This window comes from Bolinopsis microptera, chromosome 10 (genome assembly GCF_026151205.1).
Source record: "Bolinopsis microptera isolate Bmic1 chromosome 10, MBARI_Bmic_1.0, whole genome shotgun sequence".
Lineage (NCBI taxonomy): Eukaryota > Metazoa > Ctenophora > Tentaculata > Lobata > Bolinopsidae > Bolinopsis > Bolinopsis microptera.
Window position 1 is genome coordinate 188,590 of NC_087081.1, and position 17,109 is coordinate 205,698.

General features: G+C 38.3%; 1 protein-coding gene and 1 long non-coding RNA gene across 4 annotated transcripts; one reads left to right on the plus strand and one right to left on the minus strand.

The window, feature by feature from the left end:
- The first annotated feature begins 854 nt into the window (after positions 1-854).
- On the plus strand, positions 855-9,851 carry LOC134822110 (transcription factor ETV6-like). Of its 3 annotated transcripts, none has more exons than XM_063833007.1 (6): positions 855-1,683; positions 5,859-6,042; positions 6,599-6,860; positions 7,193-7,297; positions 9,047-9,228; positions 9,583-9,851. In XM_063833007.1, exons 2-6 carry the CDS (start codon positions 5,902-5,904, stop codon positions 9,694-9,696), a joined length of 804 nt encoding a protein of 267 aa, XP_063689077.1. In that variant the 5' UTR covers positions 855-1,683; positions 5,859-5,901; the 3' UTR covers positions 9,697-9,851. The 3 variants fall into 3 exon arrangements, with proteins under 3 accessions (XP_063689077.1, XP_063689075.1, XP_063689076.1); XM_063833005.1 differs by lacking the exon at positions 855-1,683 and adding an exon at positions 5,533-5,612; XM_063833006.1 differs by lacking the exon at positions 855-1,683 and adding an exon at positions 5,533-5,612 and having other exon boundaries at positions 5,859-6,006.
- A 4,131-nt stretch (positions 9,852-13,982) lies between these two features.
- LOC134822120 (uncharacterized) lies at positions 13,983-15,988 on the minus strand. The gene is made up of 3 exons (XR_010161130.1): positions 15,919-15,988; positions 14,938-15,154; positions 13,983-14,830 (listed from the first exon to the last, which is right to left on the minus strand). It is a non-coding gene; the product is annotated as an uncharacterized LOC134822120 (long non-coding RNA).
- Positions 15,989-17,109: the final 1,121 nt, after the last annotated feature.

Sequence of the window (17,109 nt, forward strand, 5' to 3'; positions counted from 1 at the left end):
AGATCGTGTTTATTCAGATCCAGTCCCAAAAACATTAGTTCAGCAGAAAAACAATATCAGAATGGAGGCTAAAAAGTAAAAAGTTGAAACTAGACAGTTTACATGGTAAAACGTGAAAATTACAATATGCTTATTCCGAGGGTCCAAAACATTTTATTATTATTATATGCAGAAATGGGGCTTGGTTCGAAACATTGTTAAAATATTAGAGATATTTTTGATAAGTAGTAATAATTTTTCTACAATTTAAAACAAAAATTAAACCGTTTGTCTCATTTGTTAGATTTTGAGAGCCATCCAAAATTTTGACACGAGTCTTGTAACACCCTGCAGCTGCAGTCTGATAGAAGAAGTACGATTCACTAATCTCTTCTTACTCTATCAAACTATAATGGATCTAATGCTATAGTACTTTGACCTCAATGTGGCACAAATTATGATGCTTTATTATGCAAATTTTATTCTGTGATCAGTTCTAGTTAGGGCTCGAGTCAATAAAACCTAGAGATCACTAGGTCGCTGTAACCCAATGTACTGGTACAAAACGTCCTGAGGTAACGATGGTTACCCAACTAGGCACTATAGCCCATTGGTTACCTCGCACATGTTGGCATGAGGTTTACAACAATTATATTTTCAGTGAATGGGGCCATTTAATATAATTATATAATATACATTGCATTAGGACTCGAAGAGAAACACACAATGTTAGGCTTGAATCCTTCGTAAATAAACTACACTTTTAAAGCCTGTAAAACATTTTAGATAAGCACTCTATCAAGCAAAATTCATATAATCATCAAAATTCGGTGTGTCCAGTAAGAACTCTTCCTCACGGTATTTCCGACTCTGATCAAGTCGGTAAAGTGGTCCTCCTTTAGTAGCATGTACCAGTCTTGTTGGCGGTACTGTCTTCCTTTCAAGTTGTTCCTGAGACAGTTTGTGCACCTTGTAGAGTGAATATGCGTATGGTACTGAATAATATATCTATACAGTATACACTATGCACTCATTTGTCGCGTTTTTTCACATGACCTTCCTTTCTTTAATTATTTCTGTTAATGACTCCGCGACTTTGACGTCCAATAAATGTCCAATGAAGTATGAACGTAAATTGTCACTGATATCTCATATGTTGTATAGGGTTACAATAATTTCTTGGACTCATACTTTTAGTTGCCTAAGTTTTAGATTTTCTACTTTTAATAGCCTAAGTTTTACATTTTCTACTTTTAATAGCCTAAGTTTTAGATTTTCTACTTTTAGTAGCCTAAGTTTTGGAATTGTACTCGTATTCTCAATCTCAAGAAAGAATCACAGTTACTTTAACTAAAACATCCTGGAGATTTAACCAGACTGAAATTGGTCAACAATATCACCCAATATCAGAAATCACCATTTTAAATGACTACGTCAAAGGTGGGCAGTATACTGAGACATCATCCGAGATATCGACTGGTTTGGCAGATTTTATTTTTAACTTAGTTATAACAGCCACATTTGACTCAGTCACGTGTCCAGTAAAACATGGGACATATGATGGAGCGGAGAGGAAGTGACCTCAGAGTCTCAGAGCAATTTGCTACCCTGCAATACCCCCCTCACTATTTAAAGAGTCCTGCGAGAGAGAACCTCCCAAGAAAGAAATTAAAGGGTTAAGAAGCTGAAAGTAGACTTGCTGACGTAAGTTAAACCGTTTATAGCAACACGCCGGTATATAGTCAAATATAAGTCTTTAAATTTCGTAGATGCTGCCTCTGTTCGATTTTGTGACCTTTTTTAGTAAAAATTTGTGCTTATCCGAATTTTTCATTGATTGGAGCTATTAAACAAGCTTTTATTGGATTCAAATGTGCAAGGTGTCACAAAAGAGAACCAGAATAACCATTTGAGTGGGCAATTTTGGACAGAACGATTCAAAAAAGTTTTTAGGGCCCTTTTGATGGTTAGGAAGCGGGACTTAGACCGCTTCCAAAAGATAATGTGTTAGTATAACACTGTTACACAACAAACCTAAGAGAGGCACTAATATATCAGCCAATAAGTCTTCCCTTATCATCTTCGTGCACACAATGCATATGCATACTATATGATTACCTGTCCAACCAGACGTCGGACCATTGAAACCAATTTGAAGTATAATATGATGTAGTTACAATATATTAATATCTCACATGTTCGCTACAGAGCTTTGAAAGTATTAAGTTGATGCTGCACAACAGTGCTTCAGAAATACTATTCTACTTTGTCACTCTATGTTATACTTACACACATCAAACTGTGTGGTAGTAACTTTGGAATTGGTTCATGACACCCCTTGAAGCAGTAGGATATCAAAAAGTTGTGATAGAACACGATAAATTCAAAACACTCCTACCATATTTGATATGATAAATTAACCGGAACATGTTATAACACACGTACAACAGTAGAATCGTGAAGGTCAATATTTGCTTCTTTGATTGATCTCTTCTCCTTAATAATAAAATGATATTTTATCTTTTAAGAGTATCATCATTTACTCTCTATTTCTCGAATCGTGGACGCATGTTGAAAGAGAAAGCACAATTTTGTATATATCTGGTCAATGAATTATTTGCAAATAAACGTCGTTTACCATCGACTAGTTATATTTACAACTGGATTGTAAGTAGTAAGCTGCTACCGTACTATGCTTACTCGCCGTCGGATTTCTATTACTTGCTTCCAAACCTAAGAGTAAGGGCTCTGCATATCCGTGCATTCACCGTAAAGATATTGATCGGAAAAAAAAACAGTCGGTATTATGCTTTTGTACTGAATTTAATTCTGTACAAAAATACGATGAGCTGAATATTCTTGGAAACCCTGGCAATCTTCCATTTTATAAATATCAGTAAGAAAATCATTTAATTTCCAATTCAGTTATTCTATAAACACATTTGAATGGTTGATATTATAGAAGTGGTATTCTAATAGCTGTTCTTAATATGGGTACCATCAACCATGTAGTTTAATGGTTGGAACCACTAGTTCCAACTATCGGTATCAAAGAACATGGTTGATGGTACTAGAAGTATAAGCATTGGCAACGACTTATACCCATGCATCTGTATTCAAGGCAGACCTAAATTTCGGTTGTTTCCTAATTCCGAATAAGGTAGTCCCGTTTTGTCTTAATATATCATATAATTTGACGGGCAATCCAAACGTAGTTACCATAGTTACACATAGTTACACATAGTTACCATAGTTACACTACTAGTTAACATAGTTACATATTTGCAACAGCTTCACGATCCAACTTTCTCCAGAATAAGTGGGAAATAGATTTTCAACCATTGCTGTGGATGGCATTTTAAATTTATCCAGGAAATATAAATCATGAAACAAGGAAATAACTGTTAAGCTCATGGTGAAAGGAATAGTCATCTTGAAATCTGTTAAGGCATTTGTACTTATCAATAAGGATGTCATGATTGAAGTTTTAGCAAGATAAAAATAGATGGCTGGTAATGTTTCTATTGAATGATAATGCTAGACGATCACCTAAATTAATTATTTTAGTATAAAGTTCATGAGTTGGGTTGTAGAAAAAACCGTGCTGTTGACAAAGTTTACTGATTATGGAAATGATTTTTTCTTTTCACTAGTGCACTATTTATACAAAACAAATCATTTCTGATTTTGTTTACGACAGGCCACAAGTTTCAGTGCCATTCCTAGATATAATGAAAACAAATGATTGTTTAACAAGAGGTTTATCCAATGTATTAATATTTGTATTGACATTTGTGGTGACCAACTGAAAAAGAAAGAGATTACTAGAATCCTTGATCGATTGGGTTTACATGTCATAGTTCGTCATCGCAATTAAGGGTTAACGATAATTGGACAACTTCTAGATTCAGACCCGGTTATAATTCAGTTCCCAACATTAATAGATCATAGATGGCTGATGGAGTGGTAAAAGCTGACTTATTGCTTGTGACACCACTTATTGCTTGTGACACCAATTATTGCTTGTGACACCAATTATTGCTTGTGACACCACGGATCCACTCAATAACCTTACTCATTGCCATCTGGAGTTTGGCACATTTTAGTAGACTATCAAATTATCCCGATCAAATCATATTTGTACCCCTCAGTGGTTTTGATAATACCACATTTATATCAGAGCACTCTTGGGTACCATCATAAGCAAATTATATTTATAGGTACCATTTAGTCGCTGAGTCAGGGTTGGGCCTACTTTTAGGGGCCTACTTTTAGGGGCCCGAAAAATGCCCTTATCATTCCAATTTTCCATAAATAATAGCAGTAACTTTGTCTGCATTCTGATTCATCCTCTCCCTCGCGACCATTACCTATTCCAGGCACTTGTCTTTAAATGGTTGTCTTCAACATATTATATAAGGATATCACGCCCTACAGTGAATTTCTGCAGTTTATGCACATATAATCTCCCTATACATTTCTGCACCATTTTTAAGTACCAATTACCCCTCTCATGTGCCCAATTTAGTCGTGCTTTCCCAGAAGCGGTGTAATCAGCTAACTGGGTGCTGGGTTTTAGCAAATCAAATCTTATAAATAAGTTAGTGTGTGGTGACGTTGGAGGCAGTAAGCGATGGTTAAATCGTACAGCTTAAAGGATCAAGTTGCGTAAAACCCTATTGCAGGACCATATAAAGAACATCTATTGCAAGAGTTCAGCCAGGGGTACAAATTGGCGACCCTTTCCCATAAAAGGAAACAAAAACAAAGCCAAATCTGTATCGACTGCCTTAAATAAACCCACGGACCACAGGTCAGAGGTAGCCATTTCAAATATTCGTTTTCAACTTTGTTTTGACTGTTCAGCATCAGTTATTTTTGGTGAGTTGTAAATCTGTGTAGAATCAATAATTTGGATTGAGATTTGTCGACTTAATTGAGGGTAGGGCTTGGACGTCACGACTCCACTTGAGCTCATATCGCTCGATTCTCGAATTCACAGGCCACTCCTACAGCTGAAGTTAATAATGACGGCAAAATGGGTGCAATTTCTGAAGTCGTTGCACAAGAGTGGCCCTACCTAAAACTAATAAATCCCGGAGGAATAAATACGTTGTCGCACAACTTTTCTATGCAAAAATATCTTGTGTTTGCTTTATGATAAAATGTTAGTTTGTGAGACGTTTAGAGACAACAGGACGAGTGGGAAAATTAAAATGTTAGGGTCGCGAAACAGCTTTTGTGGTAAAAGTTTAATCGTTTGTTTTTGATCTACGCAGATGGTAAAGCTCAAAGGATACATTTTGACCGGTATTCACATTTCGGATGTAGACTGCAGTAGCTGCAATATGATTAGAAATACTAAGAAATGAACATGGTTGTTCTAAACGTATTGTAGTTATACTGTTACCTTTGCTGCTTCCTTGGCTCATTACTAAAATTTAAACATGTATCCAGAATAATTTATTTTTGCAATAATTATGTGGGAATAGGTTCAAATCAATCCTATTTTGGAAATTTGCAACATCTTGTCTAATAGCTCTTGTCAAACTTAGAACTGGTTCGAGCACTTCGTGGTCGCAATAATAATTAATCATGGAGTTAAAAAGTTCAGAAAACTTAGTGATCGGGCTGTAAGTATTGAAGCGACAGTACATGTTTAAAATTTAGACTGTTGGGAACTGGGAAGATTTGTACGATTACCATTTATGAGTTTAATCAAGAAACATAAGCTTTCCTAGAAAAATCTGTCGCATGATGCATTGTTATATTACTGCTCTTTCAAATTCAATGTAAATTTCACAAAGTTTGTTTGTCTTGATTGTTAAAAGTCTTTGCAAAAACAGTTGGCAAATTTCTCAAACAGATCGATCACTCAGGTTTCTGTGCCTTCTCGTTCTGCATCTCCTACACAAACTGATAATGTCCTACGGAAACTACAACACACTGCCACATGAGGAGGACCAGCAAATTCCACCAATGGAACGGAGACAGATCTTAGGAGGAGCTGACCAGTTCCCTCATGAAGTATTAATGAACTACAACCCTTACTTTACAGAACATGTTTGTTAGCATGTTTGTTAGCATGTTTGTTAGCAATTAGCTATATTAGTTAACATGTTTGTTAGCATGTTTATAAGCATGTTTGTTAGCATGTTTGTTAACATGTTTGTTAGCATGTTCACTAGCATGTTTGTTAGCATGTTTGTTAGCATGTTTATAAGCATGTTTGTTAACATGTTTGTTAGCATGTTTGTTAGCATGTTTGTTAGCATGTTTGTTAGCATGTTTGTTAGCACGTTTAATTTATTAGCATGTTTGTTAGCATGTTTGTTAGCATGTTTGTTAGCATGTTTGTTAGCATGTTTGTTAGCATGTTTGTTAGCATGTTTAATTTGTTAACATGTTTGTTAGCATGTTTGTTAGCATGTTTGTTAGCATGTTTGTTAGCATGTTTGTTAGCATGTTTGTTAGCATGTTTGTTAACATGTTTGTTAGGGCGTATTTTGATTTAAATCATTTTTTCCATCTCGAATAATAATAAATTAAGAAAATTGTATAGCTGAAATAATATCTGTCCAAAATGAGAGCGATGTGATTTATCAATAAGTTATAACAGGTGGTGGCAGTACCAAGAAGCAGTTGCCAAATGGTGAACCCTGGACCAAACAACCCTTGTTTTGTGGCTGAAAACCCAGTCCGAGACCTGACCCGGTCCCCACTCCGCAAGAAGCCGCACATACAGAAAGAAGAACACGGAGGACCGCAGGGCTGCTTCATAGGACCAGAGTTCAATTCCGTGTCTTGCAACTTCGAGGAGGAGGAGCAGCCCTCTGGTAGTTCAAGCGACCAAGGGAGAAGGAACATCACCATGGCTGATCGTAAGGATTATTACTTGATTCTTTGTCTTTCTTTGAAGTTAACGAATGTTATATCCAGCAATTTTCGCGATCGGATGTTGGTTTTAAATAGTTTCGATAAAGATTACTGTAAAAGTCGTGCTGAGTTACAATCGAGTTTTGCAATTTGTTATTATTAGATACTGTTCAACAAAATCAACATAACCCTGTTATCTATTATATCAACATAACCCTATAACATAACATAACCCTGTTTATGCTATTGGTTGCTTGACACAAATCTATCATTTCCAATCATGTTCTGATGTTACGCGGAATTTATTCTCCTATATTTTATGATCCATATGTTACAGTTTTGCTGTCCGGTGAGATCCCCTTCTCCCCCCTTGAGAGACCGAACACAGAAGCAGCTCGGATATTCTACAACGCTCCTGATACTCCCCCAATTCTCCCAATAGGTAATTAGGTGGTAACTAGGTGGTAACTAGGTGGTAACTAGGTGGTAACTAGGTAGTTACTCGGTGGTAACTAGGTGGTAACTAGGTGGTAACTAGGTGGTAACTAGGTGGTAACTAGGTGGTAACTAGGTGGTACCTAGGTGGTAACTAGGTAGTAACTAAGCTCGGATATTCTACAACTCCCCCAATTCTCCCAATAGGTTTATTTTTACTATATTTCAATCCCATCCCACTTGGATGCATTTTGCACAATAATTAAATTGTAGCTTTTAAACTAATTATTTAACTTGTAATCACAAAATAATTTGTCTAAATTTGGGGTCGAAGGTATTTAAGTTTAAGATGTTGAAAAATAAAATATCATGTCGTAGGGTATAAATATGTGGTATTTATTATAATGATATTGAATATCTGTATTGGGTGACAGTCGCGGACAGCGTTACCTCCTGCACATCAGTGATGGTTTTCTGTAAAGTTATTAACGTTACCGGGCGTAGAAGTATAATTAGCTTTCAACCTTCAGCTAAATAAGAGCAACCAATAAAAATTTTCGTACGTCATGTTTTATTCTTAGTATTATCTCGAGTTTTTTTCTATTTTAGGGGAGTATGTTAATAGTTGCCTTCCAACCTGTAAAGGGCAGGAATGTTTTTATGGGGAAACAATAACTCGATTGCCTGCCACTGCCAGTGCCATATATGCGTCACAAATTTGTAATTACGACATTTAAGGCATCAGGCATCCGTGCCCATGCATACATTAGGCATACATGGGGTATTTTACAAATCAAAATTTAAGTCGGGCAGGGCAACTCTGTAAATGTAATAAGTCACATACCGTGAAATTCTAGGAATTATGTATGTGGATTCTATTTCTGGTGGGGAATTGAGGCATTTGAACCAATCAGCTTCCACTTGGTATGAGGAACCTATGCGATAACAACCTTTATACCCGAGGGTTTCGGGATCAGAGCTTGTTAATTCACGGTTCGGATCGCATTGATCGCATGGATCGCATGGCCCAACAAGATGGTAGCCATAACACGGTAACATGGATCACGTGGTGAGTATTCGCAGCCCCTCTCACGTGACGCTATGGCAAGAAATCAAAATGCCTTCGCCTCATCGTAATCGGAATGTTTGATCTAGTCATGTGACGCGATAACAAGAACAACAAAGTCTTGCAATCGTGTTTTTCACTTGTTCGTTAATAAATAGATATTAGATATGTGTCTCTGAAAATTATATTGCTCATATATATTATATTGCGATAGTATAATACTAGTATAATACTATCGCAAATATAATTAGGTAATAAATGATATCATTGAGGTTAGTAGCCCAGCCATAATTCATTGCCCGAATGACCGTGCCCCAGGTGGTTTTGCCCGAGATGTGCCCCAGGTGTGCCTGAGATGTGCCCCAGGTGTGCCCCAGGTGGTTCTGCCCGAGGTGTGCCCGAGGTGTGCCCGAGATGTGCCCGAGATGTGCCCCGGGTGTCCCCAGGTTCTTTTCCCAAGGTTCCCCAATTACCATGCCCGAATTGTGCCCGAGATGTGCCCGAGGTGTGCTTTGTGGTTCTGCCCGAGGTGTGCCCGAGGTGTGCTTTGTGCCCCAGGTGTGCCCCAGGTGTGCCCCAGGTGTGCCCGAGTTTGTGCCCCAGGTGTGCCCGAGGTGTGCCCCAGATGTGCATCGGCAGATTACCGAGTTACCACCAACAAATATAAATACTAATAGCAACACATAACAGATCCGTACACATGGAGCGTAGCAGAGGTGATGCTTTGGCTACGATGGTGCTCCAGGAAGTACGAGATACCAAACATAGATCCGCACATGTTTGGGTTCAACGGCAAGGCTATCTGCGTGATGACCAAGGCAATGTTCGAGTACAGAGTGCCGCAGGGGAGAGGGGCCCTAATCTTATACACGGTAACTAGGTGGTAACTAGGTGGTAACTAGGTGGTAACTAGGTGGTAACTAGGTGGTAACTAGGTGGTAACTATCTGCTTGATGACCAAGGCAATGTTCGAGTAGAGTACCGCAGGGAAGAGGGGCCCTAATCTTATACACGGTACCTTGCAATATTAGCTTTAAATATTGATATAAAACCCAGATATTATAAATCTTAGCGTGTTTAGAATAATGCCACATCAGTGTAATTGTATGGTCATGATTACATTTAAGATCGTATCCACGAATTTACTCTATAAAATTTAGATTGAAAATAGTCAGAAGTATTATTGTCATACTAATAGTCATAAGTAATGTTCAATGTTGTCTCAGGAGATAAAGAACAGGAAGAAGCACGCAGCAGTACAGAAGCAGGCAAACGAGCTCAGGCACCGGAGACGAGAGGAACGACAGAGACATCATGAGGAGCACCAGCCGTCCGGGTAGTGAGGAGGACATATTACGTGACATGAACAGTTCATTCGTTAGTTATGTCGAAAATGAGACACCGTTCTCTCAGAAACAGAACTTCATAAGATTTATATTCAACAGAAAACAACCGAATATATCCAGATGTAAATCCAAACTCCGAAACCATCTTCAAAATGTTGTTAATTTTTGGTTTGCTTTTCTTCAGTATTCACTATCATCAGCGCACCAAAAGTCAACCTTAGACAGGACCCTATGGGTCCTGTCTAAGGTTGACTTTTGGTGCGCTTTTATGACTATGCTTTTCGATCAACATGAAACGTTCGCGTCAACTCATAAAACAAAATCAAGTTTTTGGCTTGGCTTGAACTTGAGGTCCAGTAAAATTTAATTTCCGATCGTTTCCTATACTTAGTGTTATCCCGGCCAAATGCCCAGGTTAAAAAACATTGCTGATTACGTATTAATACAAAATGAGATGTGAACACATCTTCCAATTGTAAAATGGTGCCCCATTAGTTAAGGTTTTCCTGGTACAATCATGCTTCATTAAAATTTTCAAAAGTTCATTTTGATGGAATGAAACTCGTTCAAAGAATGGCTATATTTATTATTATTTTTGCTTGCTTAAGAATTATGTTAAAATTATGTTATTTTATATTGCTACTGCCATGTACTTTGATGTCTTTTAACAAAACATGTATTCACTTTTATATATATTTCAAATACTTAATCGAATCCACTACAGACCAAAACAGACCAACCAGTAACCGGACAGCTGATCAATTATACAGACTGTAAGTATCGTGATTCACTCCCTAGTGATCAGCTAACATATCTGCATTGGCTTCATGGCGGGTGGCGTTATGTTGTTATAAACCCCTCCGGGATAGAATAAGATTCTGATAATCCCGGCTCCCGCTAAATAGATTTTGATAATCCCGGCTCCCGCTGTTAGTTTTTTCCCGCTGAATGAATAACCCCGGCATAGTTTCTATAATCCCGCCCCGCTAATTTGGCTCAACAAGATTTGTTTTGTTTTGATATTCCATGAGAATTTCAACCGCGCACTGTCACGTGTTTTGATGACGTGTATCACGTGACTAACTACTACGACGCGCATTGGTAAAAAATGTCACGTGACCTATGGCTTAACGTAAGAACTATAAATACACTTGATCTACGTATCGGTCTAATTGCAGGCGCTGGCAAAACTCCAGCACACTGCTTACATTACTTAAACTCTTACATTAATTGGACCAGTTCCAGAACTTGTCTCGACGGTTACATTTGATTTTGTCCGGTTAATTTTGTCGTGTTTGATATAAGCCATGTATTATAGTCGTCTACTTTGATGAACTTCATGACACGATATCATTATTAGCTCCACCTTTTATCGCTTGCCAGGCTTAACTCGACGCCCCTTATCGATATTCATTCAACGTTCTGACTGAGGAATAATGTTTAGATATAACGCCAATTTCAAATGTCATAGTACCTTAGTTGTACTTGTATTACTATTTATTTGGTAGTCCCCAATTCCATTTCATATTTTCCATACTGATCTCATATAGCTAGAATTAAGAGTAAAATGTCAAATTTGTTGGTCCTAGCACTAACCCGGAGGGGTTTATAACACATAACACCGGCACGCTTAAGTTATATTAAAATAACCCCTCGTGCTAAAGCACGTCGGGGTTATTTTCATAATAATCCCTCGTGCTTCGCACTCGAAATTATTATAAATTTTTCCCGCGCGTCGCGGGAAAAATTGAAATATAATCCCTGCGCATGCCGGGGTTATGTGTGTTATGATCTTTTGCAGCAGTAACAGTTTTAATTCACCCAGCTGTCAGCGTAGCACGGTGAATTCTATAATTTGCTTCTTATTATAAATAAAACTGCTCTAGCAACGATGGCCAGTGGACTATAAGCAACAGTTGCGCCCCTTTGGATCCAGTTCCTACACATTAACAATCACTAATCCTTGACGTGATTTTAATTCATGTTCTAGATTCTGAAACCGACAGATTGCGCCCCAGGATCACTTAATATCATCTGACCTTGTTGAGGGATGTGATATCGAGTGCAGATAAGGTGCATACAACCTTCCACTAAGACGCTTGTTATCTGGCCGCAAAAATTATAAATGTGAGCAGTGAAAGGAAATTATTATTTGTTATCAGCAAGCTCCTGACCGTCACACGTGGTTCCCTCCTCGACACAGACGGATTTACTTACACCTTCATTTTGACTGTTTTGAAGAATTCATTGAGTGATACATATGAATGTGGTATTACTATTACAATGTTAGATTTGAGCGTGCTTCCATAAAAGCTTTTACGCTGGTGTTTGATCAGTTCTCACTCATGAACTAGAACCGTTTCCCCGGCCATCTGTGCCAAAGTGTTCAGCGTCGTACTCGTATAACTTGTAACTTTATATGTCATATGACTCTAAATCTATATGATTTGAAGCTCGCAAAATACAGGATAGTGACGTAATTACGACGTCACAAAATCTAACATCATGTAAGGACCTGTCTAGGGTGACTGCAGCTGACAAGTGCCTACTTTTAGACTTTATATGTAGCTTATGCTACTGAAGTTGTCCTTATTAGCATACTACACGTCACATTAGCTAGCACCCTATAAAGTGTGTTGCTATAATACCAGTTTCTAAATCAAAATATACTAAACATACTAAACTCCTATTTAAGATATTCCTTATTTTAGAAAAAAAAAAACGTTTTTGGGGAAGCAATTATAAACAGCTGTCAATCAAATAAAACCCGCGACACACGTCAAAAATCTGTAATTAATATTGAAAGATAGCAGACGCGACAAGCGTCAGTCATCATGATTACATAAGCATGCGTATGGGGCATTTTTAAATTAAAAATTTAGCGGGGCAACCATATAATGTGTCATCTTACGTGAAATTCTGATTAAACTCGCTGGTTGTGAAATTGCACTGCACTGTATACTAAATTTAATCGACTGCATCAAACAAAATAACCAACAAAAGAAAATTACAGACCCACAAACCTTTTCTTTCTTTCAAAACCATGTAAAATGTTGTATTTCATTGCTAGTGCTACTCTGCCGTTCCCTGAGAAAACGCATTAAGTCCATTTTTTCGAAATTTTGAGATATTGGTACCAGAATTTTCAAGATAAGATTATCTATAACTGCTAATGACAATGCTATGTTATTTGATTTCTTCAAACAAAATGTTTTAGAATTTGGTTTCATTTTGTTCTCTAATCTAAGTAATCTTGCTCCTTATACTTGTATACATGTTATAATGTACCGTAAAGTCACTGTATGTATAATTTGTGTGTCCGCATACAACTTTAAGTTTAACAGGTAGCGAAATAAATGAAGGGTTCATACAACTCTATGGCATACGGAGGGCGCGAAATGGAGTCTTCAGCTTCAAGGCCCAGCCGGGTGGTTTGAATTATTATTTTTATGACGGATATACGGTTAGTAATTGTAATGATAATATTACTGTTATGTGTTATATTGACTAGGAGGTTATAACTTCGCGGGTGGTGGACTTCAAGAGCACTATAACAGTGCAGTTCTAATTGCTTACTTAACTTTGTCAGCGTAGCACGGTAGACAACTATTGAATAAATGGTGCAATGTGTGAAAGTGGTGCCGAATATTTATTCTCGCCATAATCGATACTCCTTATATGGGCATCACGTGGGGAATGATCTAACCAGCCCAGTCTACGAGTCGAGCCTTACTTATTATATTGTCAGTAAATTTTGAATACACAATTATGGGATGTCTTCTTTGTCGGTGTTTGCTTTGTTGTGGCATCAAAATCGTTGCAAAGTACTAATAGTAGAGGCTGTTACGGGCAAATATCACGCTTTTTTGCTCGAGACCTGGGACTTCTTTCTTATATGATAGAATGGAGTGTACTGAACACTCTGACGGTATCGGGAACCTTCTAGAGCCTCCAGAAGCTGTGTTGTGAGCACTTTACTGCCAAAACTTCGGACATCTACAGACACCGGAATATCGACTAAAAATTTTTTCTGAGTTGTTCCCCTAATTTCTCTTAGGTTGCTTAAGCCCTAGAAAGTGTCAGATCGTCTAAATATTGCTCCATTCCGGTGTTAGAGACCTCGAAAATTTCGACCTCGTAGAACGTGTTGCGCGTCGTATATAGTGTTTACAATGGAAAAAGTGCACTTAAATCTGATTCGGTTGCGGCGCGTGACGTATCTAGCACGATATTTGCTTGAAAGCGCATCACTGCGCCAGAAACCTCGTGGTACCGTAACACTGTAGAAATAGATAATCACAAGAGACACAATAAACGTATCATCACTATGCAAAGTTAATGTTAAAATGATACAATAGCCCTGCTTTAACAGATTAATCCACATAAACACTATATTTCTACAGTCCGATCAGTAAATCGAACATGTTTTTGAAGATAAATCTTCTGATAGAATTCGTTTCTACATTGAAAGATTTCTTTTCTAATCTCCTTTAAGAGTGCTGCCTTTGTTAAAGTGTTATCATCTCTATCCGCATCTATTGTTGCGGCAAGATTAGATACGATCCTGCTGTCGAAACAAACTCGTCTTACCGATATTGTCTTTCTGAAAACTGATGTGATCAGATTAAACATTGCTGGAGTTTGCAGCGTTCTCAGATAAATTAGACGTCACATAGTCATTGTACTTAAGCTTCAGGTCAGACACGAGGTACAGTTCTGGTAAAACATTCTCCTGCTCCAGTTAAAAGGTCCGTATCAATACCTGCACTCATTAATGCAGCATTGGTGTTGGCGTGCGTGGACACGTGTCTTTCCATTTTAAAACCTGCCTTAGAGACAGGTTTTAAACTTACAGCTTCAGATAATTTACCCTTCAATTGTTTCACCCTCGAGTTGCTGTACCTCAAACGACATGTTTTGTGATATCTACCTAGCTTGCTATAGAGATATTTTCCGAGACTCTCAGGGTTAAGAACAGGGCACTTGTTCATGTGCGAATCAGGATTAACATCGATGTTGCACAGATCCTGACGATTTCTGTAGATGTCCACAGATAGTATGTTGCGAAATCGACGAAGAAACTATTATCTTTTCCTTGAATCAGACTATCCTTTTTCGTTTCTAACGTCTAGGGAAATTCGTATTGTTAAAGAAGAATAACCTCTCATACTCTTAAAATTAAATCGAGATAATATGTATAATAATTATATTTGCGAGCAAAAGTTTCACACAAACCTGTTCAACCTGGCATATGAAACACAAGTCTCAGTCCATTTCAAACAAATCAACATCTGGTCCACTTGATTTGGAACTAAATGAAGAAAGTCTCCACATTTTCTTAGTTCTATTCGAGGAGGGTGACAAAGGCGGGACTTTTTCCACTTGGATGGCAATAGCTTCTTCAATCTTCATCACAAGAGGATTCGTCAATTTCAGAAACAGCACTGTACACCTGCAAATACTTTATTACTTCCCACATTTATATCAACAGTATCATATCACATAAGTTTGAGATCGTACAAGTGTTATATCATTTTAAAAGTTTGCAAATCCGATAGAAATGGATTAAAAATTACTACTCGCTGTCTATTTACCTTTGAATAATAATGTTTTTCAGGAGGTGACCGGGACATGATTTCAGGCCTGACCGGGACCGGGATACAAAATGTGACTTGACCGGGACCGGGACCGGGATAGCTCAAAATTGAGATTATCAATTTACCGGGACCGGGACCGGGATGAAAAATGTGACTTGACCAGGACCGGGACCGGGATAGCTCAAAATTGCCAATCCCGGTACCGGGATTCCCGGTACCGGGAATTTCGGTCGATTACTGGTTAATTCATGATCATAATTTATTACTCAAACTTGTTAAGCAATTTTAAACATTGTTGTATTTGGCTCAGAGGATGTTTAAAGATGAAATTCACAATGAATGAAAGGAAAAACTTAAAATCACAGTGAATGAAATTATGTAAAAGATCCCGGTCAAAATCCCGGCAAATTTGAGTGATTGACCGGGACCAGGACCGGGACCGGGACCAAGAATCCCGAATTAACCGGGACCGGGACTGGGACCGGGATCATAAATAAATAAATCAGCATTTGACCGGGACCGGGACCGGGATAGCTCAAAATTGCCAATCCCGGTACCGGGAATCCCGGTCACCTCCTGATGTTTTTAAATGTTAGTAAAACAGGAGGAAACCACTCACCCTGTTATAGTTGTCTTTTACATAGTTAAGACACTGAATACACACAAAAAGAGGTTTGCTTTGGTGAGCACAACCCAGGATTGATCTTCTGCAGCAGGGCGAGGAATTCTCTAGACTGTTTTGTAATTCGTTCACTTTCAGAGCGGAAGAAAACTGTGTCATTAAAATCCTTTATGTCTATTCGGGTACAGATACAGCACTCTGAAAATTGATGAATGGTCACATTTTTGTATACCCTACGGCAAAGTCTTATGTATGTGGTAAAAGAATGATATTCTTTAAATATATAATAACATCTATAAACAAAAGAGCACCCAAAGAGGCTCAGCAAAGTGCTGGCCTATTTACGCTTACGAAGACTCATTCGTTCAATATGTCTCAAAGTAAATAAACTCCTCCATCCTACTCTATCTCTTGCTATGTTCACTAAGTTGGTAAAATCATCTTCATTTTTCAAATTAATTTGTCTCTTAAATAGGTCATTTTTCACAATAATATCATAGAAATTAGTCCTGTGTCTACCCACTCGTCCCTTTAGTGTTTGACATCCTAGTGAAGCAAATAACAGAGACTGGTAGGCAGGCGTGTCGTTGTCACTGCGTAGAACATGACCTAGCATTGTCCACCGTGCCTTTTCCACTCTCTCGGAAAGGGGCCTGGTCTGGGTACGAGCGTAGAGGGCCTTGTTAGATATTGAGCTAGGCCAATAGATGTGTAGGATGCGCTTGAGGTGCTTCCTCTGAACAACATCTACAGACTCTAGAACATGCTGAGGTACGGCCCAGCAGCAGCAGTTGTACAGGAGCACTGATACTACTAGTGAGTCGTAGAGTTTGATCTTTCTCTTCTCAGTTATCTGACTCCTCTCTGATCCCTGGCACCACAGCTTGTCAAATGACCAGAGGGCGGTGTTAGCTTTATTCATTCTATTAGTAACATCCTGCTCTGATCCAAGCTTAGTACCAAGAAGCGTCTCGTTTCTCACTCCTCTTTTCCTCTTAGTTCATTATCCCACTCGTCACATGCGCCAACTTCTTCTAAATACACTCTGGTAAACTTTGTCTGGGTTGTCTTTGTGTCGTCTCTGGAGCATCCTGCAGCTTCTAGTAGTCTGATTGTTGTACCTCTGCGGATGGTATTGAAGGCAGCTGACATGTCAATACTCACTTTGTTCCATTCAAACTCCTTCTT